General features: G+C 41.5%; 1 protein-coding gene across 4 annotated transcripts in view; it reads left to right on the forward strand.

Annotated features, from left to right (window-relative positions):
• The window catches only part of TRRAP (transformation/transcription domain associated protein), a gene marked incomplete at both ends in the record, with an annotated part of 131,090 nt that overhangs the window by 85,420 nt on the left and 21,814 nt on the right, over positions 1-23,856 (forward strand). For 3 of the 4 annotated variants that reach the window (XM_080702487.1, XM_080702490.1, XM_080702489.1), the window contains 12 exons: positions 1,010-1,156; positions 2,067-2,186; positions 2,367-2,654; positions 2,805-2,942; positions 4,018-4,130; positions 4,568-4,703; positions 6,236-6,427; positions 14,982-15,177; positions 15,979-16,244; positions 17,191-17,291; positions 21,171-21,372; positions 22,443-22,607. In XM_080702487.1, coding sequence (XP_080558613.1) covers positions 1,010-1,156; positions 2,067-2,186; positions 2,367-2,654; positions 2,805-2,942; positions 4,018-4,130; positions 4,568-4,703; positions 6,236-6,427; positions 14,982-15,177; positions 15,979-16,244; positions 17,191-17,291; positions 21,171-21,372; positions 22,443-22,607 — 2,064 coding nt within the window. Of the gene's footprint in view, positions 1-1,009; positions 1,157-2,066; positions 2,187-2,366; positions 2,655-2,804; positions 2,943-4,017; positions 4,131-4,567; positions 4,704-6,235; positions 6,428-14,981; positions 15,211-15,978; positions 16,245-17,190; positions 17,292-21,170; positions 21,373-22,442; positions 22,608-23,856 lie in introns of all 4 variants that reach the window. The other variant, XM_080702488.1, reaches the window with a different exon arrangement.

Consider the following 23,856-nt stretch of genomic DNA (forward strand, 5'->3'; position numbering starts at 1 on the left):
GAAACAGGGTCTCACTAAGTTACGGAGGGCCTCACTAAGTAGCTGAAGCTGTCCGTTAACCGTGATCCTCTGGTCTCAGCCTCCCAAATGCTGGGATTACAAGCATGCACCACCACGCCTGGCAAATGGTGACATTTTTACGGGGTTTTTTTTTTTTTTTTTAATTGTTTTATTTTGACTGGGGATTGAATCTAGAGGCATGCTTTCTCAAAGTTATACCCCCCAGTCCAGTTTTATTTTTTATTTGGAAATAGGGTTTATTAATTTGTGGAGGGCCTCACTAAGTTGCTGAGGCTGGCTTCAAACCTATGATCTTTCTGTCTTGGCCTCCCAAGAACTAGAATTACAAGTGTGTGCGCCACCATGCCAGGCTCACAGTTATTTTTAAAAAGAGGTCAGCTGGGTGTGTCGGTGCACACCTATAATATTAGTACATGGGAGACTACAGGAAGATCAGTGGTTTTAGGCCTGGCTCAGCAACTTAGCAAAACCTTGTTTAAAAGTAAAATACAAAAAAAGTTGAGCTCAGAGGTAGCCCCCAGGTTCTGTCGCGCGCACGCGCGCGCGTGCGTGCGTGTGTGTGTGTGTGTGTGTGTGTGTGTGTGTGTGTGTGTGTGAAAGAGAGAGAGAGAGAGATCAATTGGTTTAGTTTAGTTAATCTTGTTTTTGTTTACTTTAGAATTCACAATTACGTAAATACAAGTTGAATATTCCTTATCTGAAATGCTTGAAACAAAAGGTGTTTCATATTTTGGAGGTTTGGCCAGACATCTTTAATTCAAAATTTTGAAATCTGAAATGCTGTAAAGTCCAACCTTTTTAAGCATCATGTCAGTGCTCAGAAAATTTTGAATTTTGGAACATTTTTCATTTTGGATTTTGGGATTGGTAATTCTCAGCCTAGGAAACTAATAAAAATTTTCCTTGCCAAAAATGTAATGAGGAATTATATTTGTTGGATTTTCTTTAACTCTCTGACCTTTTGGTTTTGCTTGCTTTTGTTCTGTAGGATGTAGAAATAGATATTGAACTAGCTCCTGGGGATCAAACCAGCACACCCAAAACCAAAGAACTTTCTGAAAAGGATATTGGAAACCAGCTGCATATGTTAACCAATAGACACGACAAATTCCTCGATACTCTGCGTGAAGTGAAGGTCTGTCTGCATTCACGTTTGGAAGGGTAGTTGTTGCCATTATCCCCTGAATATTTTTAATTCTAAATTGGGATATTCTGTAGCAGTGTAAATTTTTCTTTTCCAGTTACATTGAATTTTATTTCCTATTTCAATCAAAACCTTATAGTTTTGTGAGACTCTGAGGTGAATATTTAATTTAAAGATTTGAGAAAGCAGTTGAAATATCATATGGGAAAAAAATTAATTTCTCTAGTACTGTCCCTTGGAATAAATGGTAAATTTGTTTACTAAAAATATGTGATGAAACATATTGCTGGTTTATTTTTCAAGTGCAATAAAAGAGAAGAAAATCAGTGAGGGCCTCCAAGTACATCTGCTTTTTCAGAGTTAACCAGCTAGAAAGCCTGGCTTCCACAAGCTCTCAGATCACTTGCCGGTGAAAGAATCTGTTAAGCTCTGTATTGCACATTACTTTTGAAGAGTGTTACATAGAAATAGTGATTATTCTGTTCATGACAGGACTTTAGCTGAAGAAAAACCACGAATAATCTGTCACAAATAATTTGACCATTCCTGAATTTCTGCATCAATCAGTCTTTGAACTAGTATCTGAGTGATGTTGTTTTCACCTTGAGCAAGGAGAAAAAGCTCTGTCTTCTGCGTGTGGAGCAGGGTGCAAGCAGAGCACCTTGCATGTGTAAGTGACGAGCTCTCATCAACGTAGATAGGCACCTTGAGAGCCGTCCCCACCAGGAGTGAGGTCTGAGGGTCTTTGTCCCTGAACCCAAAGGCCTTTGAGGGTGGTAGTTACCACATGGAAACTGACTTTCCAGATGCCTTGACATACGTTTCATGACTGGTGTCTACCACAGATTCACGCAGGAGACACAGCCCGTGGCTGTCTAAGCTCATCCTTTTCTGTCCCCAGACCGGAGCGCTGCTCAGTGCCTTCGTGCAGCTCTGTCACATTTCCACGACGCTGGCAGAGAAGACTTGGGTCCAGCTTTTTCCCAGATTGTGGAAAATCCTCTCTGACAGACAGCAGCATGTGAGTTTATTTTTAAATCCTATTTGGAAAAATGAAGTTTTAGCACTTGGTAAGTATTCATGAAAGAACACAGTGAATTATCAAAGACATACCTCGATGTTGTGTGTGTCAGAGAGAGAGAATGTAAAGACTTAACCAGATTTAAAAAAACACCTAAGTCAGCATGTTCTTGGGTTCCAGGCTCTGGCAGGTGAGATAAGTCCATTCCTGTGCAGCGGCAGCCACCAGGTGCAGCGAGACTGCCAGCCCAGCGCGTTGAACTGCTTCGTGGAAGCCATGTCCCAGTGTGTCCCCCCGATCCCCATCAGACCCTGTGTTCTGAAGTACCTGGGGAAGACGCACAACCTCTGGTTCCGCTCCACACTGATGCTGGAGCACCAGGCCTTTGAGAAGGGCCTGAGTCTGCAGATTAAGCCAAAGCAAACGACAGAGTTCTATGAGCAGGAGAGCATAACGCCCCCCCAGCAGGTAAGGGTTCCTGCTTTGCTCATCGCCTCTTGCCGGTGCTGGTGTGCTTTTAGTAAGTGCATCTCTTAAGTGACTTAAATTTCATTTGAAGGTGCTTTATTAAAAAAATGTGTTTGTCAGAAGAACTTAGAAACTCCCATCTGTTTTCAGGAGATATTGGATTCCCTTGCTGAGCTTTACTCTCTGTTGCAAGAGGAGGACATGTGGGCTGGTTTATGGCAGAAGCGCTGCAAGTATTCAGAGACAGCAACGGCCATTGCTTACGAGCAGCATGGATTCTTTGAGCAGGTAGCCACTGTTGGGCATGGCTGATGAAAGGTCATTTCTAGGGATTCCTTAACATAATATACTCAAGGTATATCTCATATTTGAACAAAGAGTTTACTGTTTATTTGAAGCATTTAAACTCTTAAGAGAAACATATATACATATATATTTTTTTTTTAATTATTTTTTTTAATACATAGCCCTACACCTGGGATGACATACTAACGTGCATTTTTTACTCCTATCAAAAATGGAAGGTAGCCTGATTTTAGTGTTTTTTGTTTTTGTTTTGTTTCTGGATTTTTTTTTTTTTTTTTTTTTTTGCGATACTGGGGTTCCTGGAAGCCCTTCTACCTCTGGGCTACACTCCCAGACCTATTTTTATATTTTTATTTGGAAACAGGGTCTCTTAAGCCAACATGTCTGGCTTCGAACCAGCACAATCCTCCTGTCTCCGCCTCTCAAGCGCAGGGATTACAAGTGCCACCACGCCCAGCTTTTGTGTGTGTGTGTGTGTGTGTGTGTGTGTGTGTGTGTGGTGGTGGTGGTGGTGGTGGTACTAGGGACTGAATACAGGGGTGCTCTACCTCTGAGCTCCACTTCAACCCAGTTTTTTTTTCTTTATTTTGAAACAGGGTCTCACTAAGTAACTGACCCTGGCCTGAAGTTATGGTCCTCTGTCTCAGCCTCCCAAGTGCTGGGATTACAAGTGTGCGCCACCACACCTGGCTGAGTGGTTAAATTTTAAGCCTCAGGTTTGTCCTTCCACTGTGCCATGGACCACAGTTGCAGGGCCCGAGTTTTAGCACTCTATAGGACACTATGGTGCAGCAACTCGAAAAACAGTCATGGCCCCATGGCTCTTGATCGCTAGAGGACACGAGACGATCCCAGGTCTGCATGGCCTCCCTCCCTTCTATCTGGGTGGGGATCACACCGCCTCCCTCCTCTCCCACTCTCACCTGTTCTCTCTGAATAGTGAGTTGGGGGCATCAGGTGGTCTTGGAGAAGAACCTAAGTGGTACACCTTGCCTCAGACAGTTTGAAAAGTTGTTCCTACTTAAACAGTGGCTTAAAACCATTCATAAATTTCCAGGCTCAAGAATCTTACGAAAAGGCAATGGATAAAGCCAAGAAAGAACATGAAAGAAGTAATGCATCTCCTGCCATTTTTCCGGAGTACCAGCTCTGGGAAGACCACTGGATTCGGTAAGCTGAACACAGGGTTTGATGTGTTCAAGGCAGCTAAAGGAAGCAAGGAAAAATCTCTGAGAATTCCTCATGACAAGTATTTTTAAACTTAAAAGCGTCTATTGCTACTTCATGGTCATGTAAAGAATAAGAACAAATGAAAATCTAAGAACTGCATATAAAATTTTGAGTAGTGAAATGTGCTGATAGAGAAACAGTAAATGATTCTTGCCCCCTTTGGGCTTTGGGCTCTCAGCGGCATGGTGGGTGGGTCCTGATGACTGAGGGGCAGGTGGTTCGCCCTGCAGCGAAGCTGTCTTGGTGTCCCAGGGCGGTCCGTGCCCCTGCTGTGCTGTTCTTTTCTAGTGAAGACTTCCTCCATAAAATCTTGTCCTGCCCTTCCGGTCTGTCTGTGCTCTGGTGACCTAGCTGCTCTTGAACTCCTGGTCTTCTAGGTGCTCCAAGGAGCTGAACCAGTGGGAAGCCTTGACAGAGTACGGCCAGTCCAAGGGTCACATAAACCCCTACCTCGTCCTGGAGTGTGCTTGGCGGGTGTCTAACTGGACCGCCATGAAGGAGGCGCTGGTGCAGGTGGGACGCCCTCCCATCCCCTGGTCATGGTGGCAGTGAGCACTGGGCTGCCCAGGCTGCTTTTTCCAGAAGTTCATGTCTTTTGGAGCTGTCTCTTCACTTAGGCTGAGCTGGGCACTTTGGCAGTTGAAAGATAGCCCATAGGAAAGAAACATTCCTTTTGGTTATTTCTAATACCCTTCCTAAGTTTAAGTGAAATTATAAACTAGCTATTCCTCTTTCAGTTACATTCATTAATATCAGGTGTGGAGTTCTTAGACTCTGAGAACAAAAATAATAATGTGCAAAAATTTGGAAGACCAGAGCCAATTGTGTCAGCAGAAATGTTGAAACTGATTTAACAGAGGATGAGCTGAATCAACCTAGGGCCTGGTGTGTTTGCTGTTATTCATCAGAATTTATTAAATGAAGCCAGACGCCGTGGCACCGGCTTGTAATTCAAGTACTTGGGAGGCTGAAACAGAAGGATCCCAGATTCGAGGCCAGCCACAGCAAATTATTGAGGCCCTCAACAACTTAGTGAGACCCCATTTCAAAATAAAATAGAGAGCCAGGCATGGTGGCGCACGCTTGGAATCCCAGCATTTGGGAGGCTGAGACCTGAGGATCGCAGTTCGCGGACAGCCTCAGCTACTTAGTGAGACCCTCTGCAACTCAGTGAGACCCGGTTTCAAAATAAAGAATAAAAAATAGGGCAGGAGGTGTAGCCCAGAGGTCGAATGCCCCCTGGGCTCCACCCCCATACACGGAGAAAAAAATTTTTTTTTTAATAAATAAATAAAATAGAATAGGGCTAGGGGTGTAGCTTGGAGGCAGAATGCCTCTGGGTTCAATCCCCATTACTTGCGTGCATGCGTGCGCGCGCACACCCACACACAAATTTTTTTTTTTTCTGCGTGTCTGGGGGTGGAACCCAAGGGCATTCGGCCTCTGAGCTACAGCCCCTGCCCTATTTTTTATTCTTTATTTTGAAACCGGGTCTCACCGAGTTGCAGAGGGGGCCTCACTAGGTAGCTGAGGCTGTCCGCGAACCACAATTCTCTGGTCTCAGCCTCCCGAATGCTGGGATTACAAGCATGCACCACCATGCCCAGCTAAATAATAATTTATTGAATGAAAAAAATCTCATACTCAAAATCTGTTATATTTGATAGAAGTTATACATATATGATGTGAGGTTGAGTCATTAACTTGGTTAAGCTGCACATTTATTTTAAACTAAATTTTCTTGAGGAAGTAAGTGTACAATGTGAGAATTGGTACAGAGTACAATTCCTTTTTGTCCTGCCCAGGGAGCTTTTGTCATGTGCTTTCATAGCTAGAGAGATTGACCACTCGAATTCAGGGAAAGGAGAGTATCTAGAAAAGACAGTCTAGTTGCATGACTTCTCTAAAGAAATAAGTTTCTACTTAGAGTCAAAGTTCTGCTTTTTGCTTTTTATAATTGGCCATAAGAACGTGAACTTTTCCTTTTTTGACACTTTATACTGAGGGGAAGATGCCCACCAATTCCTATGCAATCTTCTTTACAGGTGGAGGTAAGCTGTCCAAAAGAGATGGCATGGAAAGTCAACATGTACCGGGGATACCTGGCCATCTGCCACCCTGAGGAGCAGCAGCTCAGCTTCATCGAGCGCCTGGTGGAAATGGCCAGCAGCTTGGCCATCCGTGAGTGGCGGCGGCTGCCCCATGTGGTATCCCATGTGCACACGCCCCTTCTGCAGGTGAGTATAGCGCCCACGCCTGAGCTCAGCCCGCCCACTGCAGCAGGTCCAGTGGTGCCAGGTGGAGGCCCTGGGCCTGAGAGAGTGCAGAGCAAATGTCTTCCCTTCATCTTGTCCTTTTCCACGTAAACCCATCCTCAGGGTTGAAATATCAAGAAAAAAATCTGGTACTTCTCAGTTTGGGAATTTCTGGGGAATTTAATGTCCTGGTGGCTAAAAACATTTTCACAAGTGATTTTGATTTTTGCTATAGGGATTTTCTTTGGTGCCCAGTGTACCATAATCAGTGTTATGCCACTGTTCAGCCCTGAGACTCCTAGCATGACTGTTAAAAGGCCCCTGCCCTAGCCGGGCATGGTGGCACATGCTTGTGATCCCAGCGTTCGGGAGGCTGAATCAGGATTGTGGTTCATGGACAGCCTCAGCTACTTAGTGAGGACCTCTACAACTCAGTGAGACCCTGTTTCAAAATAAAGAATAAAAAATAGGGCTGGAGGTGTAGCTTGAAGGTTCAATGTCCCTGGATTCCATCCCTAGTACTGCAAATAAAAAAGGCTTCTTCCCTGAAATCTTTTGTGTATCTCTTGTAGTTTCTAACAGTTTGTCCACCCATACCAGCCACAAATCATTTTCTCTAAAATCAAGGTATCCTTTGCCGACCCTACGTACAATTCTGCCCAGTGAATACTTCCTAGTCCTCCTAGTCTCCACGCACACATACACATAGACTCCCGTGCCTGCATCTCAGGTCTGTCACGTTTGCCCCAGTTTATCTCTGGTGCCTTGCATAGGCAGCCACGGGTGTTACTGCCGAGTGAAACTGCAGGCCCGTGTTACGGCAGAATTCCACATAGACATTGGTTTCTCTTGAAATAATAGTTTTGAAACTTAACTAGGATGTTGATTTTTTTTTTTTAATTAGGGGTAAGTTATAAAGAAAAGAGGCTTATTTGAGCTCATGTTTCTGGAGGTCCATGGTTGAGGGATGGTATCTTGTGGTGGACTTCTTATTGGCAGAGTGCCAAGGTGGTGCAGCTCATCAGCTGGTGAGAGACACGGAGTGTGTGTGTGTGTGTGTGTGTGTGTGTGTGTGTGTGTGTGTGTGTGTTTCTTTGGTGACTCTCTCCTTATAATGCCACCGGTATGCAGTCATGGGGACTCCATCCCATCCCCATCACCTCCCATAGGCCTTACCTCAAAACCTCATGGTTGGTTTAAGTTTCCCTCTTTAATATCTTGTAGTGGGGTATTCCACCATGAGTTTTGGGAAGGGCAAACCATATTCAGACCATGGCAGTTTATTTGCTTATTAATGTGCTTAGATTTTTTTGTGTCTTCCTCAGAGTGGTCTAGAAGTTTATTGAAATAATTGTTTTGAAGTTTTTGTTTTGTGTCTCTTCAATTACATTTTGCATTTTCTGAAAGTATGCCCTGTAGATATTTATTTTGCAAACATATAATACCTATATTATTAAAGTATGCTGAGGCCTTCCTTTCTTTTTTCTTTCTTTTTTGTGCTGGGTATTGAACCCAGGGGCATTCTATCTCAGAGCTATACCCCCCCCCCCAGCCCTATTTTATTTTGATTTGGAAATAGGGTTTCACTAAGTTGCCCAGAGTCTTGCTAAATTGCTAAGACTGGCTTCAAACATGTGATCCTCCTGTCTCGGTCTCCCAGATACTGGGATTACAGGTATGCCACCATGTCTGGCTAAACTTTTTCTCAAGAGTACACTTTATCAGTTGGGTGTGGTTCGAGGCCAACCTCAGCAACTTAGATTCTCATCAACTTAGCAACACCCTGTTTCAAAATAGAAAGGACTTGGGAGGTATAGCTCAGAAGTAGAAATGCCCCTGGATTCTATCGCCAGGAAAGAAGAAAAAAGAGAGTAGCCTTTTTCCTCTGAAAGTGGGTTGCTTATTTTTATAGTTATTGGGAAAAAGTTGTTTTGGTTTTTTTTGCAGAAAAACAGTTTGCATTTATGAGCAGTTAAGTGTGTCAATGAAGAAAGTATCAATTTTGAATATCAGCTAATTATGAATAAATAGTGCATGTTTAAAGCATGAAGTATTGAAGTAAATGGCAGCATTTCAGACATTACCTTGTGTGCGTGTATTGTGGGTAAGATCAAAGGCAGTCGTTTCCCTTTCACTGCTTTCCTTATGGCTGACAATCTAATCTTCTGTTTATTACTTTGATTGTAGATAATTGTGACTTTAAAGAACCCTCCAGTACCATTACTAACCAATAAAACTAAGAAATTTTAACATATAAGAATGCTTTTAGGAAGCTATTTAATATCACTTCATTTTGTATCATTTTGATTTTTTTAGATGGGTCTCACTGTGCTGTCCAGTGATCCTTCTTTTTCAGCCTCCTTAATAGCTGGGATCAGGGGTGTACCACTGCAGGCAGCTACTTTTTTTTATTATTTTTTTTATTTTTTTGTGGGTCTGGGATGAAACCCAGGGGCATTCGACCTCTGAGCTACACCCCTAGCCCTATTTTTTATTCTTTAATTTGAAACCAGGTCTCTCTGAGTTGCAGAGGGCCTCAATAAGTAGCTCAGGCTGTCCACAAACCTGTCTCAGCCTCCCGAATGCTGGGATTACAAGCATGCGCCACCACGCCCAGCTTAGCTACTATTTTTTTAAAATTAATTAATTAATTTATTTATTTTTATTGGTGCACTGTATTCATACATCATAGTAGGATACATACTTTTGTAGACATACATGCACACTTTTCCCAGTCAGCCCCCACCCAATCCCCACCCCATTCTCTCCCTATCCCTCCCTCCCATGCTTGGCTTAGTAGTTGACATCTAGTATTATGGCAATTTATCTAAAATTAAAAATGATAATCTCATATAACAGTTTCATTTGTCTGATACCAAGCTTTTGATGACTTAAAGATAACATTTCAATATTTCTTTTTGCTTTCTTTCTTACCAGAGAATATTTTTTTTTCTATTTTTTAGGTGAAACTATCATATTTATATATTTATTTTTCAGAAAAAAATCTATCCTAATATGGAATATGGACTCTAGGTACCCAAAACGATCTTGAATAAGAACAAAGCTAGAAGATATATATTTTCTGATTTCAAACCATATAAAGCTACAAAAATTGAAACAGTGTAGTACTATTCTAAAGGCAGATATATAAACCATTGGAGTTAAAGCCTAGAGCTAAATTCTTCCCTATATTGTCAAGTTATTTTTGACAAGGTTTCCACGAACATTTGGTGGTGGAAATATTAATCTTTTAACTAAATATTGTTAAAAAATAATAATTACATGGAAAAGAATAAAATTGGACCCTTACCTAATCCCATATACAAATATTAACTCAAAATAGATAATAGACCTAAATATAAATCTTAAGACTATAAACTTTTAGGAGAAAATCTGGGTCATTAAACCTCACAACATTGAAATTGGCAGTGATTTCTTGGTTATGATTTTAATGGCACAGGCAACAGAGGAGTATACAAACTCCCTAAAAAATTTTTTAAAAAATTGTATATCCAAAGACAATGTAAACAGAGTTAACAGTTACTAATAGAATGGGATAAAATATTTCCAAATGCTATATCTGAAGGTATATTAATATTCCAACTAGAAATCCTAGAAATTAACAACAATAAAGGCAAACAATACCCTTTAGAGATAGGTAAAAGACTAACATAAATAATGAATCTCCACAGATAACCAATCTTAGTTGTCTGTTGGATGGAAAATCTTGTTTCTCTAGTTCTGGAGTGTGTTACCTATTTCTTCTTTGTAGTTAATCTCTTTGAGTATTTTCTCTAGTGCTGGTTTTGAAGACAAATTCCTTCAGTTTCTGTTTGTCATGGAAGCTTCTTATTTCTCCATCTAATTTGATAGAAAGTTTTGCTGGGTAGGAAATTTTTGGCTGGACGTTGTTTTCTTTCAGAGTTTGGAATATGTTACTCCAAGCCCTTCTGGCTCTCATAACTTGGTTTGGGACGTCTGGAGTGATTCTAATTGGTTTGCCTCTGAATGTCACTTGGCCCTTTGCTTTTGTTGCCTTTAAGATTCTCTGCTTGGCTTCCACATTGGTCATTTTGACAATTATGTGGCGTGGGGATCCTCTTCTCCGATTCTGTCTAAAGGGAGTTCTATAAGTTTCCTGGACCTGTGTATCGACCTCTTGCTCTATGTCTGGAAAATTTTCTGCTATTACTTCCTTGAAGAGATTGTTGATCCCTTCTTTTCCCTCCTCTATTCCAATTATTCTTAGGTTAGCTCTCTTAAAATGGGCCCATATTTCTTCAGTATCAGATTCCTGCTGTCGGATATTTTTTTCTAGATTAGAAACTATGCGTTCATTTTTGGATTGCTCATCTTCTAAGAGTGAGATTCTGTTCTCCATGTGTTCTAATCGGTTGTTTGTGCTTTGAATTGAGGCCTTTACTTCATTAATTGCATCCTTTATCTCTTTTTGGCTCTCTCTGAGTTCTTTTCGAAGCACCTCTATTATTTCTACAGTTATTTTCCTGATTTGATCTTCTAGAAATCTCTGATTTTCTGTTTTATCGGGTTCTGATGTTGTGGGGTTGTGGGCATTTATTGCTCCAGTATTATTCCTCTTTCCCATGATTTCGGATGTTTGTGCCTTCTCTGGGTTCTTCCCTTGGGTCACTATGACTTCACTTAAGGTGTTCTGCATCTCGAGTCAGTAGTATCTCAGACCCCACTACTCCTTTACTGGGTTTTATCACAGACTCTCCGACCCAGAGAGTCGATAGAGGCTGCTTTAGACTGTGGGGGTGCCAGGTTGCACGTTCTCCTATGGTGTGATATCTCTGCCACCGCCCCTCCCCCACTGGGTCAAGTCCCAGGGAGTACAGTACTGGGATTTCTCCTCTGTGGCCCGCAATTTGACTCACTGTTCTTGAGTACGCAGATGTAGCTGTACTGGATTCGGTGAATTCTCTGCTGCTGCCGCCGGTGGCAATATGGCCCCGCTGCTACGCCCTCGGCTGTGGGGCTGTTTTTCTTCTTGGTTTTGATTTCCACTCTGAATCCCTGCAGCGTGTGCTGAGCTCGGCCACTGGGAGCTTTAGATGTTCTCTGCGCGGAGAAATCCCGCCTGGCTGTTCGGCTTGCTGTAGCCTTCCCATGAATTTGCCGGTGCTGCCGGCAGTATGGCGCTGCTGCCGCCTCTGCCGCATCCTCGGGCGTGAGGCCGGTTATCTCCTCTGTGGCTCTGTTCTCAGTCCGCTTTCTCTCTGGAGCCTGGTGATTTTTTGTTTCACTGATGATGGTGTTTTCTGGCTATGAAAGGCACTGATTTTGTGGTAATGGAGATTGGTTGTTAGCGGGGCTCTTAAGCCCCGCTTTTCTCGGTCGCCATCTTCCCGGAAGTCCCCCAGCTACTACTTTTTTTAAATTGACTGTTTTTTATATTTATGAGATACAGTGTAGTTTTGCTTGGTTGTTTTTTGTATACTAGGGACTGAACCCAGAGGTGTTTCAGCTCTGAACTATACTCCCAGTCCTTTTTATTTTTCTAAATTTGAAAAAAAAAAAACCCTATATTGCTAAGTTACCCTGTAGTACTGGCCTCAAACCTGTGATCCTCCTGTCTCTGCCCCCTAATTATTGGGATTGCAAATGTGTGCCACTGTGTCCAGCCAATGTGAGAGAGAGAGAGAGAGAGAGAGAGAGAGAGAGTGTGTGTGTGTGTGTGTGTGTGTGTGTGTGTGTGTGTGTGTGTTCTACCGCCAAGCTACATCTCAGCCTTTTTTTTTTTTTTTTTGGGGGGGGGGGTCTGTGGATGGAGCCCAGGGGCATTTGATCTCCAAGATACACCCCTGCCCTATTTTTTTATTCTTTATTTTGAAACAGGGTCTCATTGAGTTACAAAGAGCCTCACTTAAGTAGCTGAGGCTGTCTGCGAACCGCGATCCATCAGTCTCAGCCTCCGGAATGCTGGGATTACAAACGTGCACCACCACACCTGACTTTTAGTTTTGTTTTGAAACAGGGTCTCATTCTATTCCTGAGATTCTTGCCGAATTACGTAGGTTGGTCTCAAACCTTCGATCCTATTTCAGCCTCTCAAGTACTAAGATTACAGGCATGTGCCACCACACCCAGCTCAATGTGACACTCTGATACATGTTTATATTATAGAATTGATTATATCAGCAAATTCATTGCCTCACGTATTTACAGTATTTTGTATAGAAAACACTTTTACCATGCATTATTTATTATAGTCACCATTTTGTGCAATAGATCACTGAAGCTTATTTCTCCTAACTGAAAATTTCCAACTGAAATTTTCTATCCTCTGATCAACCTCTCCCCTCTCCTCTCCCATCTCCCTACCCAGCCTCTGGTAACCACTCTCCTACTTTGTTTGAGTTCAGCTTTTTTGAATTCCATCTGAAGTGAAATCATAGGATCAGCATTACTCAGAGTAGCCAAGATACAGAATCAGAGTAAGCAGATGACTGGATGAAAAAGATGTGGTGCTTATCTACAGCAGCTGTTGTGAACGATGCTGCAGTGCACATGAGCGCAGGGTACACACTTCAGCTCATCTGGACGTCCAGCAGAAGCGGGAGTGCTGGATGTCATGCGTACTGTTTACTTCTCTGTGGAACCTCTGTACTGTTTTCTACAGTGGCGATATTAATTTATATTCTTGCCCTTAACAGTACACAGGGATTGGTTCTCTTTTCTCAACATCCTCACCAGCCCTTGTTGTCTGTGAAATTTTATTTATTTATTTTTGTTCACCATAACTATTTTATTACATTACAATAATTAGAAGCAGTACAGTTCATGACAAAAATATTACAAATTTCAAATCATTTTAAAGCACATACTCCTATAAACATTTAAAAGTTAATTTTATTTAAAAGAATGGTCATTTTTAAATTTATTTTTGATATGACCACCATTCCTAGGTCAGTGCAACCAAATGATGAAAAACAACTGATCACACTTGCATACGTCCCACGAGAAAGCACAATGTACAAAATGTGCATGTTTCAGTTTACACTACACAAAAATAGTTAAAATACATGCCAGGTAAAGATGTTACATTAAGAAATAGTATTAGGAAGAAATTGACACTCAAAAAGCAAAAGTATTTTCAACATGAAAACACAAGACAGTGGAACCAGAAACTTTCAAGATAAAACGTTCTGTCAGATGTCAGATGGCATCCTGTTTGGGTTTTAATGTGCATGTCCCTGATGACCACTGGTGGTGAACGTCATCACTGGGAAGTTGGGGAATGAGGTAGCCATAGGGATATTTCAAAAGCGCTAGCATGTTCATGGGAAGCTTGAAGACCCATGCACATCCTGTGTATATGTTTAGAAGAGACCCAAGGAGTCCAGAGTGTTCCCTTTTCTTCGCACACCCTCATGTACTGGGCTTCTTTGGGGAAGTGGTGTGAATATTCTATCATTAGCTAGTGGTGGTGGTTGTACAACTTTGAGGATATATTAAAATATACCACATCATCACTTTAATGTGTGAACTTAATGGTATCTTAATTATATCTTAGTAAATCTCTTATAAAATAGCTTGTTCAGTTTTCATTAAGCTTTGAAACTCTAATGGCAGGGTAGGATTTAAAGATTTCAGAAATCTGAATGTGATGGACTAAATTTGAAGTATAAATGAAAGGCCCAAGTTCTTCTAGGCAATTTTTAAAATTAAGATCAAACAACAAGATTCAGAATACTAAACTGTGGGTTATGCTTGAGAGATTCAAAAAACAATATTCTGCCTAGAGGAGCATCCAGTCTGCGGGAGAGAACTTATCTGTTAAGCAATATTTAAAATTAGGAGGGAGATAGATTTGGCTCCATGCCAGTACAACAAAAAACATAGGGATTTAGGGAAAGAAGAAACCCACGTGGCGCCTTGGAGGTCAGGGGAAGGAGAGATGGAATTTGATGGGGAGATTTGAGTAGACTTAAAATTGTGGCCAGGGTGTATAGATAAAGAAAGGGCATCAGGAGTTTGGAACCAGCAATCATCTGTGGTTAAAGAGCGAAGACTAGACAGACTTGGAAAGAATGCGACCCAAAATGTACCTGTCAGCCCAAAGAGACCTTAGAACTGTTTTAAGATGCCCCATGGGGTTATTGGGTTTAAGTTCTATGTTGAAGAAGGTCTTTGTAGGTAGGAAGATGAGGCTGCTCTGATCTTAGACACTGGTAGAGAGAGAGTCAGTTGGAGTGGGTGGCAAAGGAAATGGAAGACAGGGTCGTAGCTTGCGGATCACCAGCAAGGCTCAATCTGTGCCAGTGTCCTCCCTATTTTCAGTCCTGCAGGAGACATGCTGAGGTTTTTAAACTGAGGGAAGCCTTGAGCAAACTTGTGTTCTGGTGAATAATAAATTGAATGTGAAAGCTACGGTACCTGTGTAAAGTATTTCCTTTGGTGATGGTGTCATAAGGTTTCACAGGAATCTGAATCCTGGCTGGCTCCGTGGGTTGTTTCTGCTTAATCTCTCACGTATTGCTTACGGTGGAATCTCTTATGCTGGCCCCGCTAGGCAGCCCAGCAAATCATTGAACTTCAGGAGGCTGCGCAGATAAATGCAGGTTTACAGCCAACCAACCTGGGGAGGAATAACAGCCTCCATGACATGAAGACAGTGGTGAAGACCTGGAGGAACCGGCTGCCCATCGTGTCTGATGACTTGTCCCACTGGAGCAGCATCTTCATGTGGAGGCAGCACCATTACCAGGGTAAACCGACCTGGTCCGGCATGCATTCATCATGTAATTTCCCAGACGCCCCGCTGTGCTGGTTTCATGTCTTTGTTTTTTTGTTTTTGTTTTTTGTTTTTTTTTTCCCCCCCAGATTTTTATTTTGGGGTGGGTAAGGCAGGTAGTTTGAGGGTAAAGATAAAGATAGGAAAGATGGTGGGAAGCTTTTTGTTTGTTTGTTTTTCCTTACATGTTAAATTTTTCTACTTAAGAGAATTAGTGCTGAGTGCAGACCAGTAAGATCAAGCACCAAGTGGTGGCACTCTGTCTTGAAGTCCTTTCCCAGGAGCAGCTAATATCAAGTGGCTCTGGGTTCCTGATTCATCCCCCAACCTGTCAGGCATCTGTGCGTTTGGGACAATCTTCACCATCTCATTATTTAGTTAGCTAAGAGAGTAATGTTCAGCTACACGCTTATAATCCCAGTACTTGGGAGGCTGACACAGGAAGATCACAGGTTCATGGCCAGCCTCGGCTACTTGATGAGGCCCTTTTTCAAAATAATCATAGTGCTAGGGATGTAGCTCAGAGGCAGAATGCCTCCACATTCAACTCCCAGTGCTGCAAAAAAAAAAAAAAAAAAAAAAAAAAAGGAGTAAGGCTCAACTCCATAGTTTGCAACTTTTATAATTTACTTGTGATATTAATACAAGGAAAATAAGGCAGAGCTTCCTGTTTTCATAAGCCATGTATGTGTTTTTCATTTTTTATTTAAGCCTTATTGTGGAATACTTTAAAAATATTTGACGTGGACTGATAATTCATTTCTTTGCTCTCTAGCTATTGTAACTGCATATGAAAATAGTTCCCAGCATGATCCAAGTTCAAATAATGCTATGCTTGGGGTTCACGCATCAGCTTCAGCAATCATCCAGTATGGGAAAATTGCCCGAAAGCAAGGATTAGTCAACGTAGCACTGGATATATTGAGTCGTATTCATACGATTCCAACTGTTCCTATCGTGGACTGCTTCCAGAAGATTCGACAGCAAGTTAAATGCTACCTCCAGCTGGCAGGAGTAATGGGCAAAAATGAGTGCATGCAGGTAGGGTCCTTGGGTCAGAGTCCTTCCCCCCACCAGAGGGCACAGTGAAGAGTGAGCGAGGGCTCCTGGGCTAGAGAAGAGGAAGCAGGACTAGAAGGTATAAATACAGCCTGAGCAGTGGGAAATAATCATTCCAAAATAAGTCGAAGGGAAACAACTTGAGTATTTGAATTACACTTATGAATTTCTATTCTACCATTTGCCTCGTTTGGTGTGTTTAAGGAAAGAAAGACCACAGAATAATAAGGATGTAAGGCAGATTTGGGCTGTATTCAGAGAAACAGGTAAAAAGAGCAATGAATATGACTAGACATATGAGTTGGAGACACTAAGTTTGGCATTTAGTAATTCAGTTTAGATACTACTTGCCAGTCAACCAATATTAATGGTAGGCGTGTCTTTTGTTAAAGTACTTATGTCTTTGGTTTTCAATATTTATTGTCTAAGCCCGGCATGATGGCATATATACCTATAATCCTGGTACTTGGGAGTCTGAGACAGACAAGGATTGTAGGTTTGAGGACAGTCTCAGCAAGTAGTGAGATTCCCATCAACCTAGCAAGACCCTGTTTCAAAATAAAAGTAAAGCCAGGTGTAGTGGCGCACGCTTGTAATCCCAGCATTTGGGAGGCTGAGACAGGTGGATTGCGGTTCACGGACACCCTCAGCTACTTAGTGAGGTTCTTTGCAACTCGGTGAGACCCTGTTTCAAAATAAAGAATAAGAAATAGGACTGGGGCTGTAGCTCAGAGGTAGAATGCACCTGGTTTCCATCACCAGTATCACTAAATTAATTAATTAATTAATTAATACAAATAAAAGAGGGCTGGAGAGAACTTGGAGGTGGGGGAAAAGGACATTGCCTACATAATATTTTTATGAAATTTTTATATTATCATCTAGAACTTTTAAGAGTTTGTCTTTTGCTTATTTTTTTTTAAAATAGGGCCTTGAAGTTATTGAATCTACAAACTTGAAATACTTTACAAAAGAGATGACTGCTGAATTTTATGCATTGAAGGGAATGTTCTTGGCTCAGATCAACAAGTATGTATGTTACATGGGAAGAGGGGAATAGGAAAACACCTACCACATTATTTAGAACTTGAAGCTAGTGGGAAATTTGAGCTAGAAACTGTTTTAACTTTGTGATGGTTGGTGTATTTTTTTTTTTTTTTTTTAGATATTATGCTTCTGCACAGTTTATAACTTGCAGTAAATTAGGAAAGCCAGTCTGATCTGTAGTACTTAAAAGATTTTTAAAGACGAACTTGTGACCACAGAACTGTTGATAACGTGTATTTATTTTGCCAATTTTTCAGCCTGCCATGTTGCCATGTTGGATTTGGTTCTTTAAGGAAATGTTTTTTTGTTTTGTTTTGGTTTGTTTTTTGGGGGTAGTGGGGACAGAACCCAGGGTCATTCTACCTCCACGCTACAACTCTAGCCCTATGTTTTATTCTTTATTTTGAAACAAGGTCTTACTTAGTTGCAAAGCACCTCACTAAATAACTGAGGCTATCAGGTAACTGGGATCCTCCTGTCTCAGCCTCCCAAATGCTGGGATTACAAGTGTGCACATGTTCTCCACCACGCCCGGGCGGGCAGGTGATTCTTGTTTTAGAGAAACAGTCCATAAGCTGTGGCCCAGGGGCCAAGTTATATGGGAACTCATCATACCCATTGATATTGTCTGAGGCTGCTTCCATCCTGTTGCTGCAGGGCTGAGGAGTTGTGGTGGAATTGTATGTTTTGCAAAGCCTAAAACATTCACTCTCTGGCCCATTACAGGAAAAGGTTGCCAAGCCCTATTTTAGAGATACAAACATTGGACGAAGTTTTGTAACAGTATATAAATGAGATGTCCTTACAAGATGCTGCCTGCCAATTGCCATATATGTGTAAACTCCCACACTCCGACTTTTTTTTCTTTTATTGGTGTATTGTAGTCATACTTTTTTTTTTTTTTTATGCTACTGGGGATGGAACCCAGGGGCATTCTGCCTTTGAGTTACACCCCCAGCCTTATTTTTTATTCTTTTTGCGGGTCTGGGGGTGAAACCCAGGAGTATTCGACCTCTGAGCTACATCCCCTGCCCTATTTTTTATTCTTTATTTTGAAACAGGGTCTCACTGCATTGCAAAGGGCCTCACTAGGTAGCTGAGGCTGTCTGCGAACCGCCATCCTCCAGTCTCAGCCTTCCAAATGCTGGGATTACAAGCGTGCGCCACCACGCCCGGCTTTATTCATTAATTTTGAAAGAGGGCCTCATTAAGTAGCTGAAGCTGTCTGCGAACCGCGATCCTCCATTCTCGGCCTCCTAAATGCCGGGATTGCAAGGGTGCGCCACCATGTGCCTGGATGTAGTCATACTTCTTAATTGGGTAAAGGTGGTAGGGGCATATATCACTCATTTAGCCCTTCCCCAACTCCCACCCCATTCCCCCTCCTCTCCTGTTTGGCTTAGTGATTGACTCTGATATGTTTGTGAATGTACATCATGTGATTTCGGGGATGTCCCTCTCCGCCCTACCTTCCCCCTCAGGTCGCCTTGTTTTCTCATCTGTGGTTTCTCCTTTGTCTAGAGTCCTCCTGTGACCCTTTTTCTCCTTAGCATCCATATATTAGGGAGAGGAGCCAATTTTTAATTTTTGTGACTGACTAATCTCATTTAGCATATTGTTCTCCAGTTGCATCTATTTCCTTGCAAATTATGTAATTTTATTCTTCTTTATGGCTGAGTAAAATCCCATTGTATACATATCCCATAGTTTTGTAGTCCATTCATCATGATGTATCTAGTTAAAATTTTTTTTCAGATAAATGATTTGAAAGCAGTTTCTCACAATTTATGCATTGTCTTCTCACTGTGTGTGTGTGTCGGGGGGGAGATACAGGGGAATGAACCAAGGCATGCCCTACCACTGAGCCATAACCTTTTTATTTTGAAACAGGGTCTCACCAAGTTGCTGAGACTGGCCTTGAACTTGTGATCATTTATTTATTTACGTGTGTGTGTGTGTGTGTGTGTGTGTGTGTGTGTGTGGGAGAGAGAGAGAGAGAGAGAGAGAGACACACACACACACAAACAGACAGACAGAGACACTGGTAATTGAACCCAGGGGCATTCTAACTCTGAGCTATATTTTATTTTATTTTTTAAATTTGGAACAGGGTCTTAGTAAGTTGTAGAGTGCCTCACAGTTGCTGAGACTGGCCGCAAACCTGCAATCCTTCTGTCTCAGCCTCCCAAGTCCTGGGATTACAAACATGTGCCACCACACATGGGTGAACTTGTGGTCTTTTACTAGATATGTATTGGTTTATTTTAGACTCTCAATTCTCATCTGTCATTTGGGGTTTCTTATTCTTCCATATAGATTTAGGTTACTTTAACTTATCTATTTCTGAGGAGTGGGGGGAAGCAGGTGATATTGATAGACAGGGTATCGACTCTAGATAAGTTTGAGAAGTACTTTGCCATTTAACAATATTCAGTCTCTGAATGCATGAGCACAGAATGTCTTTCCATTAATTTGGGTCTTTATTTTCATTTAGCATGTGGAAGCCTTTTTGTGGGGGGGTCTGGAGATAGAACACAGGACCTCAGGTGTGCCAGGCACCTGCTCTGCCGCTGGGCTATCTCCCTAGCCCCAAGGCTTGTACTTTATGTTAAATGTATTTCTAAATACTCTTGGTCTGTTGGATGTTAGTTGTTTTCTTAAATTCATTTTCAGACTGTTCGTTGCTAATGTATAGATAGATACACAACAATCTGGGGTATTGATTTTATATTTTGAACCTGGCTGAGTTTATATGCTGTGTGTATGTGTGCTGTGTTACCTGATGATAGGATTTTCTGACTATATTTTATGTAATCTGTAAGTAGAGCTACTATACATCTTCTTTTCCAATTAGGATGACTTGTATTTCTTTTTCTTACTCTTTTGTCCTGACTAGAGCCTCAGACACTTTGTTGAATTAGAGAATTTTTTATTTTTCTCCATTTTGGGGCCAGGCTTTCAGTCTTTGGCTGTTAAGTGTCATGTGGGCTTTGGGTGTTTTGTAGATGCCCTTTATCAGGGTTGAGGAATTCACTTCTATGTTTGCTAAATGTTTTTATTATGATAGGATTTGGGGCTTTATGAAATGGCTTTTTCATTGTAATTGAGATTATCATGTTTTTTTTCCCTTATCCTGTTCATATGTCTCACATTGATTTTTTTTTTAATGCTGAGCCACCCTTTTATTGCTGGATAAATCCCACATAATTGTGGTGAATAATCTTTTTCAAATGTTGCTAGAATTGGTTTACTAGTTTTTGTGGGTAATGTTCACATTTATATTCATAAAGGAGATGTGTCTGTACTTTCCTTGATACATCTTGTATATTACTGATAGTAAAATGGTTTCATTACTGTGGAAAATCGTCTGACAGTTCACAAAAAAGTAAACATAGACTCGTTATATGATCTAGTGAGTGTACTCCTTGGCATATATCCACAAGAACTGAAACAGATACTTGATCAGGAATATTTATAGCAATACTACTCACTGTAGCCAAAATATAGAAACATCACAAATAGATGGATCAACACATGTGGTCTTCTGTACTATGGAATATTACTCAGTTACAGAAGGAAATGAAGTTCTGATACATGTTTGTCATGAAAGGACCTCAGAAGCACTATGCCACGTGAAGCCAGATTCAGGAGATTGTAGGATGTATGATTTGACTTATATGTTACATGCATAGTACGTAGATCCACAGAGGCACAAAGCATTGGTTACCGGGGTTGTAGTTGGGAGGATCAAAGTGATTAAGAGTGCACATCATGGACATGTTAAATGCCACTCAAGTGTTCACTTCAAAATGGTTGGGTTCATGTTACATGAAATATGTTTTTATTTGCATTTCCTCTCAGGTCCGAGGAAGCAAACAAGGCTTTTTCTGCAGCTGTGCAGATGCATGATGTCCTGGTAAAGGCCTGGGCCATGTGGGGTGACTACCTAGAGAACATCTTTGTGAAGGAAAGACAACTGCATCTTGGGGTGTCTGCCATTACTTGTTACCTGCACGCATGTCGGCATCAGAATGAGAGCAAATCAAGGAAATACTTAGCTAAGGTGAGACTGAATAAACCAGCTTTGGCCCAAGACCATCTGGTAGCCTTTAAGTTTGGATGGAAATGTAGCTATAATTCCTTAAGCCCTGCTGGTTGTGAGGCCTGATTTCATGCCTTAATTTCTAATTCTTATCACTCTTCAAAGTGTCTTTGATAGTTTCTTTTTGAAGCTAAAAAAATCAGAGGCCTAGACATCCTTAGCATCCCAGGACTTGTGCATGGCAAAAACTTCACCTGCAGCCTGGGTCTCAGGACTTTGTTTAGTGCTGTCTGAGGAGGGGAACTGAAGTTAGAGCTCACCTCCTGGACACCCATCAGACAGTGGCATCTCACTGGCCATCACGGGGTTGGCGTCCTTTGGTGGCTGCTCGTGGCCTATCTCATGAAGTGCCCTTGTCACAGCCCTGGATGCAGGACAGGTGTTGGGATGTGCTTGTCCAACAAAGGATCTCTTCAAATTGAGAACCCTTCTTCATATTGCTTTCTCTCCTCCCTCCCAAGAAACAGAGAAATAAAACCAAGAATTCTTGCAGAAAACTATGGAATAAATTATTTCCTTTTTATCCATTAAAAGGTTAAGGTTGTAAGTTTATAGAATTCCTTGATTTAATATCAACATTTGGCATATATATCAGTACATGTATATAGTAAAGTTCACTAGATAAGCTGCCAGTAGGTGACCTACTTGGTGCTAGGGTGATGACGATTTGAGATTTTAGCCAAAAAAAAAAAAATCCACATCATGATTGGGTGAGGTCACAGGTGTGAATTAGCAAACTGGCAAGCCTCAGCCATTTGCCTGTCGCTGTATGGCAGTCCTGGTCGCTGTTGGTAAGCAGATGGGATCAATGAATAATCAGGAGAAAAATTATTTAAATTTCAGGTTTTATTTAACTATAAGATTTCTATGTTAAGCTTATCAGTAATATTGGCTTTCTGGTAGATAGTTTTCCACATGACCACTAAAAGCTACCCAATGTAGATTTTAAAGTATAAATTGAATAAGTCATTTGATTGAGTGATTCAGAACTACCATTACCACTCAACTCTAGAACTTTGCCTCTACATTAGGTGCTCTGGCTTTTGAGTTTTGATGATGACAAAAACACCTTAGCGGATGCTGTAGACAAGTACTGCATTGGAGTGCCGCCCATCCAGTGGTTGGCCTGGATCCCACAGCTGCTCACCTGCCTGGTCGGCTCCGAGGGCAAACTGCTTTTGAACCTCATCAGCCAGGTAAGTATCACAAGATGTCTTGTTCACAAAGCAATTTTGTCTTCATTTGCAGTCTTTCAAGAGAGCATGCTTGAATGCTCAAAGTCTTGAAAATAGTCCAAAAGGCAAGAAATTTTAAACATTTAGATATAATTAAAGCCAGGTATCTCGGTGCACACCTATAATCCCAGTACTTGAAGCTAAAATAGGAGGATCACGTGTTTGAGGTCAGCCCAGGCAACTTCGGAAGACCCCTTTTAAAAATAAAAATTGAAAAATAAAAATTGAGCCAGAGCCTGGTATGGACTTGTAATCCCAGTATTTGGGAGGCTGAGACAGGATCACAGGTTCACGGCCATCCTCAGCTATTTGGTTCGGCTCTCCCCAGCGTAGTGAGACTTTGTTTAAAAAATAAGGCATAAAAAATAGGGCTGGGGGTATAGCTCAGAGATAGAATGCCCCTGTGTTTAATCTCCGGATTCACATGCCAAAAAAAAAACATTGAGCTGGGTATCGTGGAACATACTTATTATAATCCCAGTACTTGTTAGGCTGAGACAGGAGGATTGCAAGTTCAAAGCCAGCCTCAGCAACTTAGGGAGGTTCTCAGCAACCCAGTGAGACCCTGTTTCCAAATAAGAAAAAAATTAGGCTGAGGAGTATATCTTGAAGGTAGAATGCCTTTGGGATCAATCCCCAATGCTAAAAAATAAAATAAAAATCAAAAAGGGCTGAGGGTATAACATGGTCCTACAGTGCCCCTGAGTTGAACCTTCAGTACCATGCACACACACCCACATACAAAAATCAAAATAATGGAAAGTTATTAAAGGCTGGTTGTGGTAGTGCATTCATATAATCCCAGTACTTGGAAGGCTGAGATAGGTGAATTACAATTCCAAAGATAGCCTCAGCCACAGAGCAAGACTCTCAGTAGCCTAGCAAGGTCTTTTTTTCAAACAAAAAATAAAAAGGGGTGGAGGGATATAGTTCAGAGGTAGAATGTCCCTGGATTCAATCCATAGTAATACACACACACACACACACACACACACACACACACACTACTGAAGAATACATCAGAGTTGGAATCAAATAGCAGTACTATATTAAAATTATAATGTTTTACTTGAATATCTTCCCACATAAGGTGCAAGTAAAATGAGCTTCTATTAAGATAAAAGATGACGCCGGGCGTGGTGATCCACGCTTGTAATCTTAGCATTTGGGAGGCTGAGACAGGAGGATCACAGTTCGCAGACAGCCTCAG

The sequence above is a fragment of the Muscardinus avellanarius genome, assembly GCF_963383645.1.
Source record: "Muscardinus avellanarius genome assembly, chromosome: 10".
Taxonomy (NCBI): domain Eukaryota; kingdom Metazoa; phylum Chordata; class Mammalia; order Rodentia; family Gliridae; genus Muscardinus; species Muscardinus avellanarius.